The sequence below is a fragment of the Dryas octopetala genome, chromosome 6, assembly GCF_963921425.1.
Source record: "Dryas octopetala chromosome 6, drDryOcto1.1, whole genome shotgun sequence".
NCBI lineage: Eukaryota > Viridiplantae > Streptophyta > Magnoliopsida > Rosales > Rosaceae > Dryas > Dryas octopetala.
The window spans coordinates 10,823,309-10,839,618 of NC_141371.1; the positions used below are offsets into that span (position 1 = coordinate 10,823,309).

The 16,310-nt window shown below is 38.1% G+C and overlaps 2 protein-coding genes and 1 long non-coding RNA gene across 8 annotated transcripts; 2 read left to right on the top strand and 1 right to left on the bottom strand.

The window, feature by feature from the left end:
* Positions 1-1,167: 1,167 nt before the first annotated feature.
* On the top strand, positions 1,168-5,078 carry LOC147282313 (DNA-binding bromodomain-containing protein). The gene is made up of 3 exons (XM_086247363.1): positions 1,168-1,632; positions 1,721-2,429; positions 3,766-5,078. Exons 1-3 carry the CDS (start codon positions 1,301-1,303, stop codon positions 4,822-4,824), a joined length of 2,100 nt encoding a protein of 699 aa, XP_086103489.1. The 5' UTR covers positions 1,168-1,300; the 3' UTR covers positions 4,825-5,078.
* Positions 5,079-7,501: 2,423 nt separating this feature from the next.
* Positions 7,502-10,380, top strand: LOC147282314 (uncharacterized). Its single transcript, XR_015122862.1, has 3 exons — positions 7,502-7,882; positions 9,882-10,102; positions 10,242-10,380. It is a non-coding gene; the product is annotated as an uncharacterized LOC147282314 (long non-coding RNA).
* LOC147282315 (protein EMSY-LIKE 1-like) lies at positions 10,339-15,923 on the bottom strand. 6 transcript variants are annotated; one of them, XM_086247302.1, is made up of 10 exons: positions 15,598-15,923; positions 13,935-14,100; positions 13,728-13,837; positions 13,485-13,605; positions 13,079-13,306; positions 12,431-12,499; positions 11,783-12,034; positions 11,637-11,705; positions 11,484-11,547; positions 10,339-10,741 (listed from the first exon to the last, which is right to left on the bottom strand). In XM_086247302.1, the coding sequence occupies exons 2-10, from the start codon at positions 14,031-14,033 to the stop codon at positions 10,695-10,697; spliced, it is 1,059 nt and encodes a 352-aa protein (XP_086103428.1). In that variant the 5' UTR covers positions 14,034-14,100; positions 15,598-15,923; the 3' UTR covers positions 10,339-10,694. The 6 variants fall into 6 exon arrangements, with proteins under 6 accessions (XP_086103428.1, XP_086103426.1, XP_086103425.1 ...); XM_086247300.1 differs by having other exon boundaries at positions 13,079-13,297; positions 13,935-14,137; XM_086247299.1 differs by having other exon boundaries at positions 10,339-10,738; positions 11,487-11,547; positions 13,935-14,137.
* Between the last annotated feature and the right edge of the window lie 387 nt (positions 15,924-16,310).

The following is a 16,310-nucleotide window of genomic DNA, read 5'->3' on the forward strand; positions in this document are numbered from 1 at the left end:
CATAAACCCAGTAAGGTTGGTTATGTGGCTTGTAGAGGCAATCACATATTCACATCCATTCATCCAAGACATATTTTATTTATTTAATCAATTTCTTTTGGCGTTCAAGACTTATTAGGTTTCTGAATTCTGAGCGTACGAAATATTTACCAAAGATCATTTTCATATTCCAAAAAGAATAGGCTTTATTGCATCAATGTCGTCCAAATTATGAGGGTTGTGCGCAAATGCCATCTAGAAAAAAATTGTGACAATTTGCTATCTAATCTTTCAAAACGGAGCAAACTTGGCATATTTCGTCAAATTTACTGTTAAATCAAAATATTCAGTTAAATTAATAATTTTAAATAATTTTTTATGTAAATATAATTAAAAATAAAAATTAAATATACCACAAAATAACCAAAATTAATATTTTTAAAAACTTTAAATAAAAAAAAAAACTATGGTTCTTCCCCACCTAGCACCATCCACCCCCCTCCCCCGGCGCTCCCTCTCCCACACTCACACCCCCGCACCGCCCTCCTCTCCTTTTTCTTCCTCTTTCCCTCTCCTTCCCTCTTCCCCTCTATCCTTCTCTTTTTGCCACTCACCCAGCCAAGCACCTAGCCACCTAGCCACTGGCCTCAGAGTTAGCCACTCCGATCTAGGCAGAGAGAATGGGAAAGATGAGAGAGGGAAATGGAGACATAAGGAAGAGGGGAGAGAGAGAGAGAGGGGGAGGCAGGGCCGGAAGTGGTGCCGCCAGCAGCTGGGTGGGGGAGCTGTTTTTGCCAAAAAATAAATTAAACTATTATATTTTATATATTTATTAAATATTTTATGAGATGAATCGACAAAAATACCTTTAATTTTAATTAGTGAATAGATGAAATTGATTGCATATGGTAAATTTGCTTCGTTTTGAAAAATTGGATGATAAATTGTTATAATTTTTTTTTCTGAACAGTATTTACACACAACCCTCGTAGTCGGAAGACTCGGAACAACATTGACGCAATAAAGCCAAAAGAATATTTAAAATTTCAGATTACAAAACAAAAAACAAAAAACAAAAGGCAATTTATTTAATTAAAAAATAATGAAAATAGGAGACAAAATTGTAATTTTGGCCTACAAAAGCAAGTCAGTGCTACGAGGCTACGAAGCGTATAAGCATGGTCTCCGAGATGAGTGCCTGGCTAAGAGTCTAAGACAAAATAAACAACAAAACAAAGCCCAAAAAATATGAAGAAAATGAAGCAGTTGCGGCAGAGTGAAGTTTTTGAAAAATGGATTGAAATTGAATGATTTTGGTGCTATGGTCCTTATGGATAAGCCCAACTTTCCCGAGAAACAAACAACAACGTCGTGGGGGACGTGGGAAGAGCTCCTCCTCGCCTGCGCCGTCCACCGTTACGGCACCCACAGCTGGGACTCCGTCGCCACCGAACTCCGCAAGCGGAGCTCCACCCTCCAACTCCTCACCCCCCACACGTGTAAACGCAAGTACCACGACCTACGACGCCGTTTCTGCCAAAACGACGCCGACGCTAACGACGATGCTACCCCCATTCCTTGGCTCGACCAGTTGCGACAGCTCCGGCTCGACGAACTCAGACTCGAACTCCAACGCTACGACCACTCCATCGTGTAAATCTCAATAATCCATCTCTCTAACGATTAGATTATCAAAAACAAAAGAGTGTGTTTGTGTGACTGTAAATTTGTAATCGTTCAGGTCTCTGCAATTGAAGGTGGAGAGGTTGAAGGAAGTGCACGAACAGAGTTTGAGAGAGACCGATAAATCAGTGGAAAAATCGGATCCAGAGAAAACCAGTGAAGAAGAAGAAATCAAAGACGAAGATAAACACGTCGAACCGGAAAACGTTTCGCCGGAATCGGAAAATCTCGCCGCGAAAGACATCGCCGGCGAAGCTTCAGTGCACGACGACCGGTCGTTTGACGAATCCAACTCGACAGATCCGAAACCTGAGGCTCCCGAAACCGGAGTCGCCGCGGTGGATAAGGACTCCGAGCCGGCTGAACCAGCCGCCGGGGAGGTCGGACCGGGCGGGAAGGCGTCCGGTCCAGCGGCGGAGGATTCGTGTAACGGAAGTTCCGATTCGGTAGCGAAGGAACCCGTGGTTCGGGAGTCGGAGAAGGCGGCGAACTCGGGAGAGTTGAAGGAATCGGTGGCTGAGTCAAAAGGAGGAGGGGAGGAGGGGACGAAGGAGAGTCAGAGTAGTAGTGAGGTGCAGAGCTCGGCGAGTTTGTCGAGGAAAATAGGGCAGGAACAGAAACCGGGCGAACCGGATGAACCGGACCAAGAGGATCAATCTCCCACCATGAAACCGGTCCCCGCGCAATCTCAGCCGTTGGTTGATTTCCTCGAGATCGTGCGGTCTCACAAAGCCGCCTCCTTTTTCGAGTGCCGGCTCCATTCCCAGGTATAACCGTATAATAATAATTTTTTTAAAAATTTGTGAAAATTTAATAAACGTTGACGTATTGTGGTCGGAGGTCATAATTCAATAAGGAAGTGACATGTCAGCAGGGGTTCAATGGCTGTGAGTCTGTGACGCATTGTGTTTTTTGCCATGTTTTATGCGGTTCTATTCTACATGATGCCATGATGGTGCAGGTTAGGAATTCTATTAAAAATGGAGATAAAGTCGTAAATGGTACGCTTTTGTGGACAATAAAATTAGGTTGGGTGGAACCGTTGGGCCATGGCCCATGGGTGTATATCAGTGGCAATGCCACCAGGCGCACCACCTTTTGCCTTGTTACATATGTATCAAATAGGTGGACCGACCCTTTGGATTTAGGTCTTTATAGTCGATTAGATCATTGCTTTTTTTTTTGGCCAAGTACATCTTTGCTTTAATTTTGCGAGAAAGATGTAACTAATTTTTAGCACGTTCAAAGGTGCATGCTGACCTTTCCATAAATAAAATGAAATTCCATGCCATGATCTTCAACTTTTGCACTCAATTATGGAAGAAATTTTTCTATGTGACCTAACACTATGGTGTTATCAATCCAATCGAATTGTAATACGTGTATAATTATTAATATATAAATCTTAAATAATATATTTTAAAATTATACACATGTTATAATTTGAATGAATTTGTAACACCACATAGCATTATGGTCACACATAAATTGTTTTTTTTTTTTTTTTTTCAATTTGTGGACTATAATTGGTAGCGCCCATATTGAGGCAAAATTTGGAGTGCAATAAAATTTGGCGTACCAACATCATATCATGGTGTGTACATGATATTATATTGACTTGAACTGGTGGATTCACTAATAAAAAAAAGAAATGTTCATCTTCCGATTGCTTGCCATTCTTTCATGTTTGTTCTGTTTTTTATTTCTTTATTGAATGGAGCTAGAATTCCATAATGATTAGAAAATGGTTGCATTTGCATTTCTTTATTGAGTTTGCATTCTATCATTAGCTAAGAAGGCTACACAACCTCTACCAGTTGTAATTTGACTATACAAAGCGGTTGGCCCTACCTACCTTTTGTGCCTTCAACTTGGAAACTGCAGAACATTAGCAGTAAATTCCACCATACAAATTAGTAATCTTAATCCTTTGGCATATTTTGAAAGTGGGAGCTTTTTTGTCTAGGATCTGGGATTCTGGCTTCTCTCTAGCAGGGATTTTCTTAAGGATGCATGGTGTTCATCATACAAGACAATATATCTTTTTAGTAACTTTGGTTACTTGCAAATAACAATGTGGCTTATGGTTCTCAAATGTTGCAGGACACACCCATTTATATGAACATGATTCGGCAACATGTAGATTTTGGAATGGTGCAAACCAGACTTGAAGGGGGTTGCTACTCAGGCTGCAGCAGCAATTTTTTCCGAGATCTATTGCTTATTTGCAGCAATGCCAAGGTCTTCTTTCGCAGAAAGTCTCCAGAATACAAGGCTGCGTGTGAGCTTCAGTTATTTGTTTCAAAGGAAAGGGCTCTTAAGGCTCCTAAACAAGATCCATCTCCCAAAGAAGAAACTCCAACACCTCCTGGAGAAGAAACTCCAACACCACCTAAAGAAGAAACTCTGGCACCACCAGTGTCACATTTGAATCCAGAACCAGAATCTTCAGATTCATTGCTAGCAAAATCAAAACTATCAATTCCACTGAATGCTTGTCGCAAACGCAGCTCAATTACTGCAAGAGCATCCACATCTTCTTCGGGACAGGACAGAAAAAAGGAGCAAACAACCACATCAGTCCGTGATGTCAAACCAGCTATAAGTTGGAAGCAAAAAGAAGAGTCCTCGGATGAAGTTGAGAAACTTCATGTGACAAAGAAGAGAAGAAAAGAAAGACTCAGGAGCAGTTCAAGAAACAACTTGACCAAAAATGGCAGGAGCCGTAGTAATACCAACACCGAGAGGAATTCAGATGCCAATGCCAATTCCAATGTGAGGTTTTCAAGCAGAGGAGTGACTAGCAATGAGAACTCAGAGTCCAAAGCTGAGACGGAAAAGAAGGGCCACCATAATGCAAGTGGGAAAAAGCGAAGTGCAGCAAATTTCTTGAGTAGAATGAAGAGGAACTCCTCATCCAACAATGGATCATTGCAGGAGACATTAAAGACCCCTGAGAATAATAGCAAAGCAGGAGTGGAGCAGAGAAAAAATGGAAATGGCAAAGGAAATGCACAGAAAGATCAAGCTTCACGCAGAGGGTCTGGCGGGAGACAGGCAGAAAAAGAGCAAGGAAGTCCCGCAAAAAGGAGTGTGGGACGGCCCTCAAAGAGGGCTGCAGTGGCACCAATGACAAGTGTTCCAGCTAAACGAAGAAGATAGAGAGGCTAATGAAACTGAAGCAAGTGCCGCAGGACATGCAAAGGAAGTCAAGGAGATAAATGGTTCTCTGACTAGGGAAGGAAGGGGGATGATTGTTTTGGTAATCTGCCTTAACTCTACATGGCTATTTTGTAGTAGTAGGTTTTGTTTCTCTTTTGATGATGGAGTACATATCACGATACTTAATTGCATTGTAGCATTCTAATGAGAATTTAACTTGAGATGACATTAATGGACTTACTCATATCTCATGACATGAACTGTATTTTTTTAAGGTCATTTTCAAATATCATTCTTTAAGAAATCAATCAAACTCATAAATCATTTAGCTATCAAATTGTGGTAAAACACATAGATGAAAATAATGTTTTCAATACTGAATAATGAAGATGATAATAAAATGGCTGTATAATTTGTTATTTAACTGAATTTTTTTGTGGATGATTCTTGAAGAGAACTGAAAAAATGGATGCTTTCGATCATAGAATTACATAGTTGGACAAGTCTCAATAACGTGATCCTCAAGTTAAGCCCTCAACTTAGGTAATTGTTAGAATATTATTGCTCATTGGCCATGGTTGTAGAGGTATTTGACTACCTGAAGATGAAAGAATGAGTGAAACTCATACAACTTATGAATGGGTTCAACTATATGGGAAAGTTTTACCATTATATTGTACGACAAAGATGCCATTTACTCCCTTATCTAAAAGTAAGAGGAAGAAATTCAACCACAAAAATAGCTAAAGACTTGATCTTGGTTTCTTATGTACAAACTCATAGGCCTTGTTCGGTGTCTAAAATTGAATTGAAAGTAAAAATGATTAGATTCAAGTGTATTCAAGGAAGAAGATGAATAGTGTTTTCTAACTTTAAGGAAGAAATAGATTAATCATAAAGAAAACTTATCTTCACTAATTCTGCCATTTTTCTGAGGATTGCTAATCCATCTTATTTCCATCTTATTTCTTTAAATTAGAACATATTCTCCTTATTCATTAAATACACATGCATCTAGTCATTTAACCTATCTAATCAAATCCAATGCATCTAATCGTTAGATGAAGATACTAATGGACAACGCCAATGGCAATACCCAAGGATACTAATCCATGTACTTGTTTATATAGTACTCAAGATTGAGCATTACACAATCAAATTTCTGACATCCTAATCTGTTGTATTGTAATGCCTTCGAGCCCATATGCCAGTGTCGGATTGGCTTTGATACTGTTTGGCACGAAAGTCATGTCGACGCAATACGTACCCAAAAGGACTCGTTACTAATAAGGCTTATTGTAATAAACTAATATGAGACTCAACATATGTATGCACAATCCACAATAACAGAACCGGGTATATCACAGATGTAAGGTTTGAGACCACATAAAGCAAGATTGCTTGATATGCAATAATAAGGATAGTAATGGCTTAAATAGCCCCTCTACAAAGATAGTACTAGAGAATTAGGAGGATTTGAAGATTGTGAATGTAACACATCTTTTTAAAGTGAATGAATATGAGATTCGGATTTATTTTATTATGTTACTTTATAAAAATAAAATATTTGATATGTTCCAAAAAGAAAAGGAGTCTTTACTCTTGCCTAATGGATCCAAGTGTGGTGTTATAGGTATGAGAATGGTGAAAATCAAAATATTTGAAGAGTTGCACACATTTAGGGTGGTGTGATATAATATAAATTAGGGGTGGGCATCAACCCGTCCGACCCGCTGCTCCGACCGCACCGCCGACCGTTTAGCTGCAAGCCGACCCACCCTGATAGAGGCAGCTCGGGTGGTGGGTTCCGTCCTCTACCGCCCGTTGAAGCCGAGCCGCGAGAGAGAGTGACAGGCGAGAGAGAGAGAGAGTTGCAGATGAGAGGGAGAAAGAGTTGCTGGAGAGAGAGGGAAATATGCAGTTTCATATGTTGCAGATGTTTTAGAGGTTGGACAATTTGATCTGCAACTCTTCTCCTGCAAATATGCAGTTTCATCTAGACAATTTCTCTCTTCTCCTCACTGGCTCACTCTTCTCCTTCTCCTTCTCGGCCAAGCCGTTTTCGACTGCTTCGACCCATCCCGATAAAGACCCGAGCCAACTCCCATCCGACCTGTATAGTCGAAGATGGTTTAGGCTCCAAGCTGACCTGGTTGTCCGATGCCTAGGCCTAATATAAATACTAGTTAAAAAAAGTTTGTGTCAAAATTGAGTTATTTGTGCCTATTATTAATCCGATCTACTTACTATTTGTGTTAGCAAGTCATATTATTTACGAGTTTGTATCGAGTAATGACCAACCATAATTTGCACATTTGTGTTGAATTCAATTAGTAACGGTGGCATGTTTTGACTTGTTACACGTGTTAAAAATTGTACATGTGAACTGAAAAATTTGATATAGTGTTTGGTAACGTTTTCTAAATACCAAAAATGTAGGTTATCAAATTAAAACCCAAACTGAAACAAATCACTACCCCTATTTAGAGTCTCCTTGCATTTTTATCTCTTTGCAAGGAATAAAAAAAAGAAATAATTCTAATGGGACCTCTTTCTCCTTTTCATTTTCTTTAATGGGTACCCTTTATGGCTTTATTCCAGGTATTCTTCTCAAAATGGCATGCAAATGCAATTTCAACAAAAACCTTAAGAAAAAATGATAGTGGATAGAATTTCTTCAAAAGAAAGTCATCTCCATCCCATTTCTCTCTCTCTCTCTCTCTCTCTCTCACTAACATTATTAGCCAGTTACAAACACACTCTTTTCATGACAAGGAGGAATTCCAAAGAATTATATGCACAATCCCAACTCCAGACAACCTCAAGCCCCATACCCAGATCTTTAAACTAACCAAAACAATCCCAAAACGAGAGAGCTAAAGTTCTGCTCCACCCCAACTTGTAATGGGTGGGTTTCAGGTCCTCCTGAGAGCCATAGCTCTGGGAATGTCTCAAATGGGCAGATTCACAGGAATACCTTCACGATATTATTGCTGTCTGAAAAGGGCTCTCAGAATTCATCTGCAGGATCAGATTTCGTTGGTGGGTTCTTCTGCAGGTGTGATTTTTCATTATCATTTCTATGTTTGGCACTGTTCTGTTTTTATTGTATTACTTCTCCCGCTTGAAGTTGGCTGATGATCCGTGGTTTGTATGTCTAATTTTGTGGTGAAAGATTCTTATAAGTAATGTGTTTATGACTGCATTTGATGCTTCAGATGTCTAATTCTATTGCTGATAATCGATTTGTGTACTCCATTGAAGATCCTGTAGTTGTTGTTTTTGTTTTGGTTTTCTTTTCTCTTTTCTCTTTTTTGCATAATTTTATTAACTTTTGATTCTTAACTGGAGCTACATGATTTCGAGAGATGTGTTACTTCATGTGTATAATCTGATAAAGACTAAATTTTGATGCCAATGAGGCAATTATAGCTTTTCTGATAATGGGTGTAACGGTTACAAGTGCAAATCCATTTTTTGCTTTTTCCCGGAGCCCTGAAAGAACAAGATCTCATATGAACTTCCTTATAGAATATTAAGCTAATTTATTCGAATGACATTTATACAAGAAGGAATGAGCCCTCTAATACTGTATAGTGTCTGATGGAGTTATGCTATTGGGAAGTGTCTTCATTGACCATGAGAGAAGTTATACTAGGAGGATTGTTTTTGTTGTAGAGTGGATTCTGGGATTGTCGATTTAGAGAAAGATAAAGCTCTTTTCCTCTGAATGTGCGGGATCTTTTCTGGGTATTGGTAGAAGAAGGCCAATCGTTGTTTTATTTTTCTTTTCCTTTTTGCTTTTGTGTATGCATCAGAAGCACAAATGGTACTGGATTTAGGAATAATTTATCTCCTCTTCTGATTCTCCCGAGCAGTGTCCTTAGCAGTGGGTGCAACATTTGTGTGCAGAGGATACTTTGTTGTTGTACAGGTCCTTTTCTGGTTAAACATTTTATTAGAAGTTGGTTTTGAATTGGTGACAAGGTTTGTTCTTCATGCAAATTTGATTTGGTCTTCTGCTAACTGCATTTTCCAATTCCTTGTACTTATGCAATCCAGTAGTGAAACATTGCTGAAGGTGCATGAACGGGAGCTGGATTTCTCCTTTTTTCTCCCTATGTAATCTGGAGAGGGAAATTGATTTGTTTTGGATAGATTTGTTGCTTGTAAGCTAGTGTGGACATATGTATTTCATTCTCAAAATACTTTGAGTACTTTTTTGACATATTTTACTCATGGAACCATACTTTTTTTCATTGCATACACTTCTAAATTTTTTTAATTATGGTTTAGTTGGCTTATCCTGTGCTGGTCAACGTTTCCTTGCTTTTGTGAGAGGTCTAAGGTGCATGTTCCATAATGTTGAACCCATATCGTTGTGTTTGACATGATATAAGAAATCCTTCGAGATATCCTTTCTCCATCCAGATCCATTTCTGAGTATTATGGACATGTTCATTTGATGGAATGAAATAACTCCATTATTGGTGTAAAACAATTGTTCATCAAGATCTAATTTCTGAGTATAATGTGACCAGTCTCACCTTTTGATTCTCTTCCCCTCTCCCATTTTTCTTATTATATATCTCATAGCATGAGCAATAATAATCAGAGTTTATGCACTCCAAAAAGGATTAGTACTTAATATTGTTTATTCATTTATCAATATTCTTTGTGTAGGTGCCCTTATCGTTTCCTTGCTTTTGTGAGAGGTCTAAGGTGCATGTTCCATAATGTTGAACCCATATCGTTGTGTTTGACATGATATAAGAAATCCTTCGAGATATCCTTTCTCCATCCAGATCCATTTCTGAGTATTATGGACATGTTCATTTGATGGAATGAAATAACTCCATTATTGGTGTAAAACAATTGTTCATCAAGATCTAATTTCTGAGTATAATGTGACCAGTCTCACCTTTTGATTCTCTTCCCCTCTCCCATTTTTCTTATTATATATCTCATAGCATGAGCAATAATAATCAGAGTTTATGCACTCCAAAAAGGATTAGTACTTAATATTGTTTATTCATTTATCAATATTCTTTGTGTAGGTGCCCTTATCGTTGGCTCTGTAGTATGCGTTTATCAGATGTATGTGACTGGGGTAATGGCCTCTACCCTTTTTAAGAAATGAAGATGATGGACAAAATGAAGCAGTTGCTGGACAAGCTTTCAAGTCTCCTTCAGACATCCAAGTGGTGCTGTAAGATGGACTCACTTACATGTGCTTGGATCATTGCACAAATCAATCTGACTATAGGCTGCTTTTCAGGTATTTATCAACTTGTATCATTATTGTATTAAGTTAACCAGATGTGGAATGTTTACTCTCAATGGATCTGATTTTATGTTCACTTAAATCATACTTTTGCAGGATTGTGATTTTCTTTGCTTCTTTGCTTTCTTTGCAGAGTTGATGTAGATGGTTCGAACTTGCAGCAAGAATCACTGGAAGCTTGTGCTTTAAATAGGAGAAGAAAGCTGGTCAAGAAAACAACACCAAATAAGAGGACCAAATCAACAAAATTTTACATTGCTACTGCTATAACCAAGATTACATTCGAGTCATGTCCTTCGGATGGAAACTATACTAGATGAAAGAAGCAATCTCTCAACTTCTTGACATACCTGAAACACTAAATCGAGATGTTTGTACAAGTGGATGTGGATAAAGTTAGGCAATTGCTCATCAAAGGCAATTGAGATTCTCAAAGAAACCCAGATGGAAAAATAAAAAATTTAATAAGATAAGACAATTATGTCTCCACCATCTTGGCGGTCGTCCTCCAGCTCAACCTTTCCAGCTCAACCTTTCCCGCAATTTGACTCTGCGACTGTCATTGGTACCCTGATGCTTTCCATTGTTATCCATCCATTGGTCGACCATGCAGAAATGTATGCTCTCCATCTGCTTTTAAGAAAAAAAATGAAAAGAATAAGCATAATTAAATAGCTTAAAATAACAAATTAGTAAACACTATGACAAAAAAAAAAAAAAGAGTAAACACTCAAGGGACTCTTTTAAACATGGGATGAATCCTTGGAAGTGGGTGTTATCAAGTAACTATTCCTAACACGGGTAAAGGAAATATTGTCAGTGTGTAATGGTCAAATGTGAAAGGTTATAAAAATAAAAATTAAATAAATAAATAAAGCGGATCTACATATGATTTAATTTGGTGGTTGGTTCATGTAAATCACCCAAGATCTTCATCCATCTATCCCATTATTGTGGTCTTAATTCCCAGTGAGAATAATGCCCTCTAATATAATCCATCTATCTTCAAGGACACATTTTAGTTTTGAGTCTGAATAATAACCCGAGAGTTGCCTAGCCAATTAATGGAAAGTTCCAGTCATCATCCAAACACTCTGCAAAACTGCTGAGTTTGGTCTCAAATGTGCAGTGTGGGATAGGTTACTTTAGTTTTAATCGATTGAACAGATTATGCACCACCAAAGTACATGCATCGACAGAATACCACAAAAAAACATGACCTTTCAATATGCTAATAAAATTTACTTTGTTGAATAAAAATTCTAATGGTACAACAATTCAACTTATTAGCTCAAAAAAGGTAAAAAAGAAAAAAAGAAAAAAGCAATGTAAGATAGAATTGTAAGAAATTATTATGTACACATGCATCTATTACCACTTTCACCATCCGACGCATATGCAAGCCTTGCAATGGCATCAACAAGCGCCTGTTCGTGATCCTACAAGTGTTACATATAAACGTCAAAATTGAAATGTCATACTAGGAGAAAAGGGAGAGAACTGGTGAAGGATGCATCATTAATCTTACTTTCAGCATTTTCCTTGCTTTTTCAAGCTCAAAAGGATTGGGATGACTTGCATTAAAAACTCTCTCCACCTGGGGAAATTTAAAGGGCCAAAAATGAAAATAACGAACATATTTCAGTTAAGTAGTCTGAAGTGCATCATACTTACCTCCTTCACCAGAGTATCAGTATTCAATAATTCTAGATCATCTGGCACCTTCTTTCCTATACCATTTTGTGATGGAAGCAATTCTTTTTTTGATTGAGCATTTATGGGTCCTCGCCCTCTTCCAGCACCTGGAATAACACCACCATGGTTCATAGGTTTCTTAACCCTGCGACCTCCTTGCCCACCACCATGGCCCCCTTGTTGAGATAGGCCCGGATCCTCACCTTCCCAACGGAGATCCTCACGAGAGGTCTGAAACAGTAATGAGTCAATAGAGTCATTTAAAAAAAAAAAAACAATTCTGGATTGTTTGGGATATAGTTTTGTCAGATTACCAAGGACAAGATAGAAATGACTGATATTTCTCTTGTGCTTTATCCCTGTGGATCCTAAGTCTAGTCAATAAGAAAAGAAAGGGTTTATATACAGTGAGCTTCTAGAGAGGGTTCCCTCTTTTTAAGAAAAGAAAGGATCACATGTGAAGAGTCACCTCCCAATGAAATCCAATGAGACACAGACACACAAATATATAGAGGGAGCTTCTAATGAGAGATCCCTCTCTTAAATCAATGAAATGGATCACATGTGGGTGCCTAATGCGATGATCTAACTAACCTGGAATGCATATATATCAACCTTGAGACTAACCTCTTTGAGATCAACCAATTCCCATGACGCATCTGCTGTGTTTATATCGTAGACCAGAACATGTTGACCCTATAAGAACAGAAAAATGATTTGGATGACCGAAGAATCTAGCACATAAGAGAATATCTAAACACGGTCATTCATAGAATGATAGTCATGGACATTTTACTTCTATCAACTAGGTTTTGCCTACAAATGGCAGGAGTACCTTAGCCTTCTCTATTTACTTTTCAATGGTTAATATAAAAAATTTAAAAAAATCCAGCGAGAGAGAATGGTGGGTGGAATATAGAGTTAAATAACTTCTATTTATGCAAACACTTGGTTGACATTTTAGAAGATTTTAGAAGCATGTGAGCACAAATAAACTAGGAAAAGATTTTGCTGGTACCAGTCAACACATATAAGAACAATATAGATAAAGTATACAGAAGAGATAGGAACATAGAGGACAAGGAAATTTTTTCCCATGATTAGTCCATTTATTTGCTCTTTTACATAAACTCAGCTAAATTCTGTTTATTCTTCTTCTTTAACTTTGACACATGAATTTTACGGGAAATTAAACTTTTAAACTTTAAACAAGTACTGTTGTTGCAGAAGCAAAGGAATGAACTAGAAACACCTTGCAGAAACTTCAAAACCTACCTCAGCAGGGTTGTAATCTGTTATAACGGCCTCATAGAAGTTGTTGTCTTTCCATCTCATCCACACTTTCCTTCCAATTAATGAATCAAATGTTGCTGCTTCAGCAGGTTCACTTGCGAGAAGGGCACCAGAAGAACTGCGGTTAGTGAATTGCCTACTCCCAGCCGGTCCGGCAGAAGGGTACTGCATGGACTTCGTTGAGGACAGACCAGGGAATGGCTGACCGTGCTAAGAAAAACAAACAAAATTTAAAAACCACAGTTATTTTTTCACACTATTATAGTGATTATTTAATTTTTATAATAAACTTTTCTCATGGCTCAAATGAGCTCCTTGCATAAAAGGCTGCAAAAATGGAGGTACAAGATTAAAGCCAGAAACGGCTGATGAATGCTAGAGAAGATACCGATTGTGATGTTTTCTGTTTCTTTCGGGATGCTGAAACAGTAGAACTGGGTACAAGATCATAAACAGGCTGAGATGCACTAAGCCTGGCAGCTTGATGCCCACCTGACTTTCTCCACTCTCTGATATATGGCCCAACATGTGACAATCAAAATTAAAAATTAAAAATACTAAACTCTTGGACAATTTATAAGTAGTTCACTTTATCCAAACTTTTTTAAGCTTCAACTTTCAAGAGACAAACCTTATCTTACTGATGATGTCATCAGAATTAACCTTGGTAAGAAGCTCTCTGTGTTCATCGTCTGATACTCTCAACTCTTTCCTAAGTTCTGTAATCAAACTTTCCTTCTCCTGAGGTAAAAACACACGATTAAAAAGTCAAAGGTTGATTCGCATACAATATCAAGATATCCAGCACAGAAACATGCAAACAGAAAAAGGTAAATACCCAAGTAATCGCATCAGACTGAGCTTTAAAAGCACGCAGCACTGCACAGTATGCTTCTTGCTCTAGGTGATGAATTTGGGCCTCCATGTCTGTATACATCCTAGAGAATGAAATAGAGCCTACAGCAGATCTTTCGATTCCTGCACCTTCACCCCTTCTTGGAATTCTGTTTTGATGAGATGGAGGAAGATCATCATCAGTACCTGCAGTTATTCCATATAAAGATATACATGATCTTATAAGAAATGCGTCACCCAGAAGAATCGCCCAGATACACAACTAATGGAATAGAGCATCCAGATGAATTTTTGCATCATCTGGAGTTATGGATTTTATTTTTTATTTTATTTTTTTAATGCAAGGAGGTTTGAACCTAGAATCTCTATCCTCACCCCCGCCCATCCCATGCCACTTGAGCTAAGGCTCATGAACATATGCAGCCAGGGATCTCCATAAGCTATTTGATTGTGAAGTATATTTATACTGAACATATGTCAAAAAATATATTGTTTATTTATAATTGTATATCTATCTCTTTTAAGATTACAGAAATCATTGAGAACTGCAACAATTTGCAAGGAAAATCTGTTTGTAAACAAGAATACTTGATTAAATCTGTCGTGGAGTACCAAATCAAGCAAAACAAAATTATATAAAGTTCACTCTCGCAACCTCAACCTCAACCTCAACATCAGAATTCCCCTTCTAGGCTAGAAGTGGTCCCATGGCATTCTATTAAGACAAAATTATAGCAGATTATGATGGTAACAAACAATGATCTTCCACTATCTAATAAACATAAATATAGCCAATATATGGGGGTTACAGACAACACTCACATCGCTAATATCCACGCATTTTACATACATATACATATGGAAGTACGCATGAGTTTTATGTTTTTTTTTTTTTTTTTTTTTTTTTATCAAAAGGCGAATTTAATGAAATTAATCTTTAAGCCCTCTTTAGTTTCTCTATACATAATAATCAGTATATTAGGGAAAAATGAAAGGGCGGAAAAAGTTTCACTCATAGAATCACTTTAAGTTTCCGTCAAGCCCAAGTAACTTGTACCCTCCTTGCAAACAAATGGCTGACAATTTTTCACTCTCAAAGATGATAAACCCCACAATGGTATGAGGCAACTTATGTGGATTTCAACCAAAAAATAATTTCAAGATTCAGACTACTTTTTCATTTGTCTCTCTCTTTTCACATTCATTATGTACAAAAGAATCACAATTACAAATACAATATGCAACAATTCCAAATTGCACTGCAAGTAATTAACCATTAAGTATACCATATATACAGAGCTTGAGAAGCATTATAACATTTATCAAGCAAAGCAAACTCCAACCCTAATTCCATGCAATGCCCAATTCTCTCCCCATCAACCCAAATTCCAAAAACCAAAAGCCAGACATTAACACCAAGAAACCACACAAACTTATAAATTCAATCTCCTGACCCATTATCCAACGCAACCCATACCAAGAACGGCCAAAACCCTAATTCGCACAAAACCCACAGTGCATTTTGCAGACCTTAAACGAAACTCAATTACACAATTATCCAAATTAAACCCTAACCCACTAACCGAAATTGCTTAAAACACGTGACCCAGATTGGAGATAATGATAAAGATTCGGAATTTGCTCACCACTGCTGTCGGAGACATCATAGTCCATGCCCAAGAATGGCAAAGTATATCTTACAAGAGCCCTAGAAAGGAAAACAAACTGTAGGGTAGGCGTTAAGGTTTGTGAGGAATGGTGAAGCTGAAAGTTTAGAGCTTTGCTTTTGGTAAATGGTAGAGACTTTGGTACTTGAAAACCCAAGTCGTAGATCCTACAAGATCCTCAAAAATCAAAGAGAGAGGAGGGAAGGGGCTTCGGGACTAGAAAGCAGAAGAAAGCTGCATTTTTTTTTTTCTTTCAAACTACTGCTTAAGTTGTTGATGTTGTTGTCGTGGTCGTGGTCGTGTTGGCTTTGGAGTTCCAGACCCTTTGGAATTTAGAAAGCATCTTATATATAGGAGCCACCCTTCGGCCTTTGGGCTATAACCGACTAAACTTAGGCTTGGGCTGAGGAACCACCCTTTGAGCTTTGACCGACTAAACTTAGGCTTGGACTAAGGAACCACCCTTTGAGCTTTGACCGACTAAACTTAGGCTTGGGCTTACTTTCAAAGCCCAACTAAAGTTTTATTGGGCTTGGGCTAAGGAACCACCCTTTAAGCTTTGACCAACTAGACTTTCAAAGCCCAACTAAAATTTGGTTGGGCTTGGGCTTTACACCTATTGACCAATCTTCTAGATCTCATGGGTGAAATTACTTGACAAGTTGACATGCATGAATGTAAATAGGCAAGTA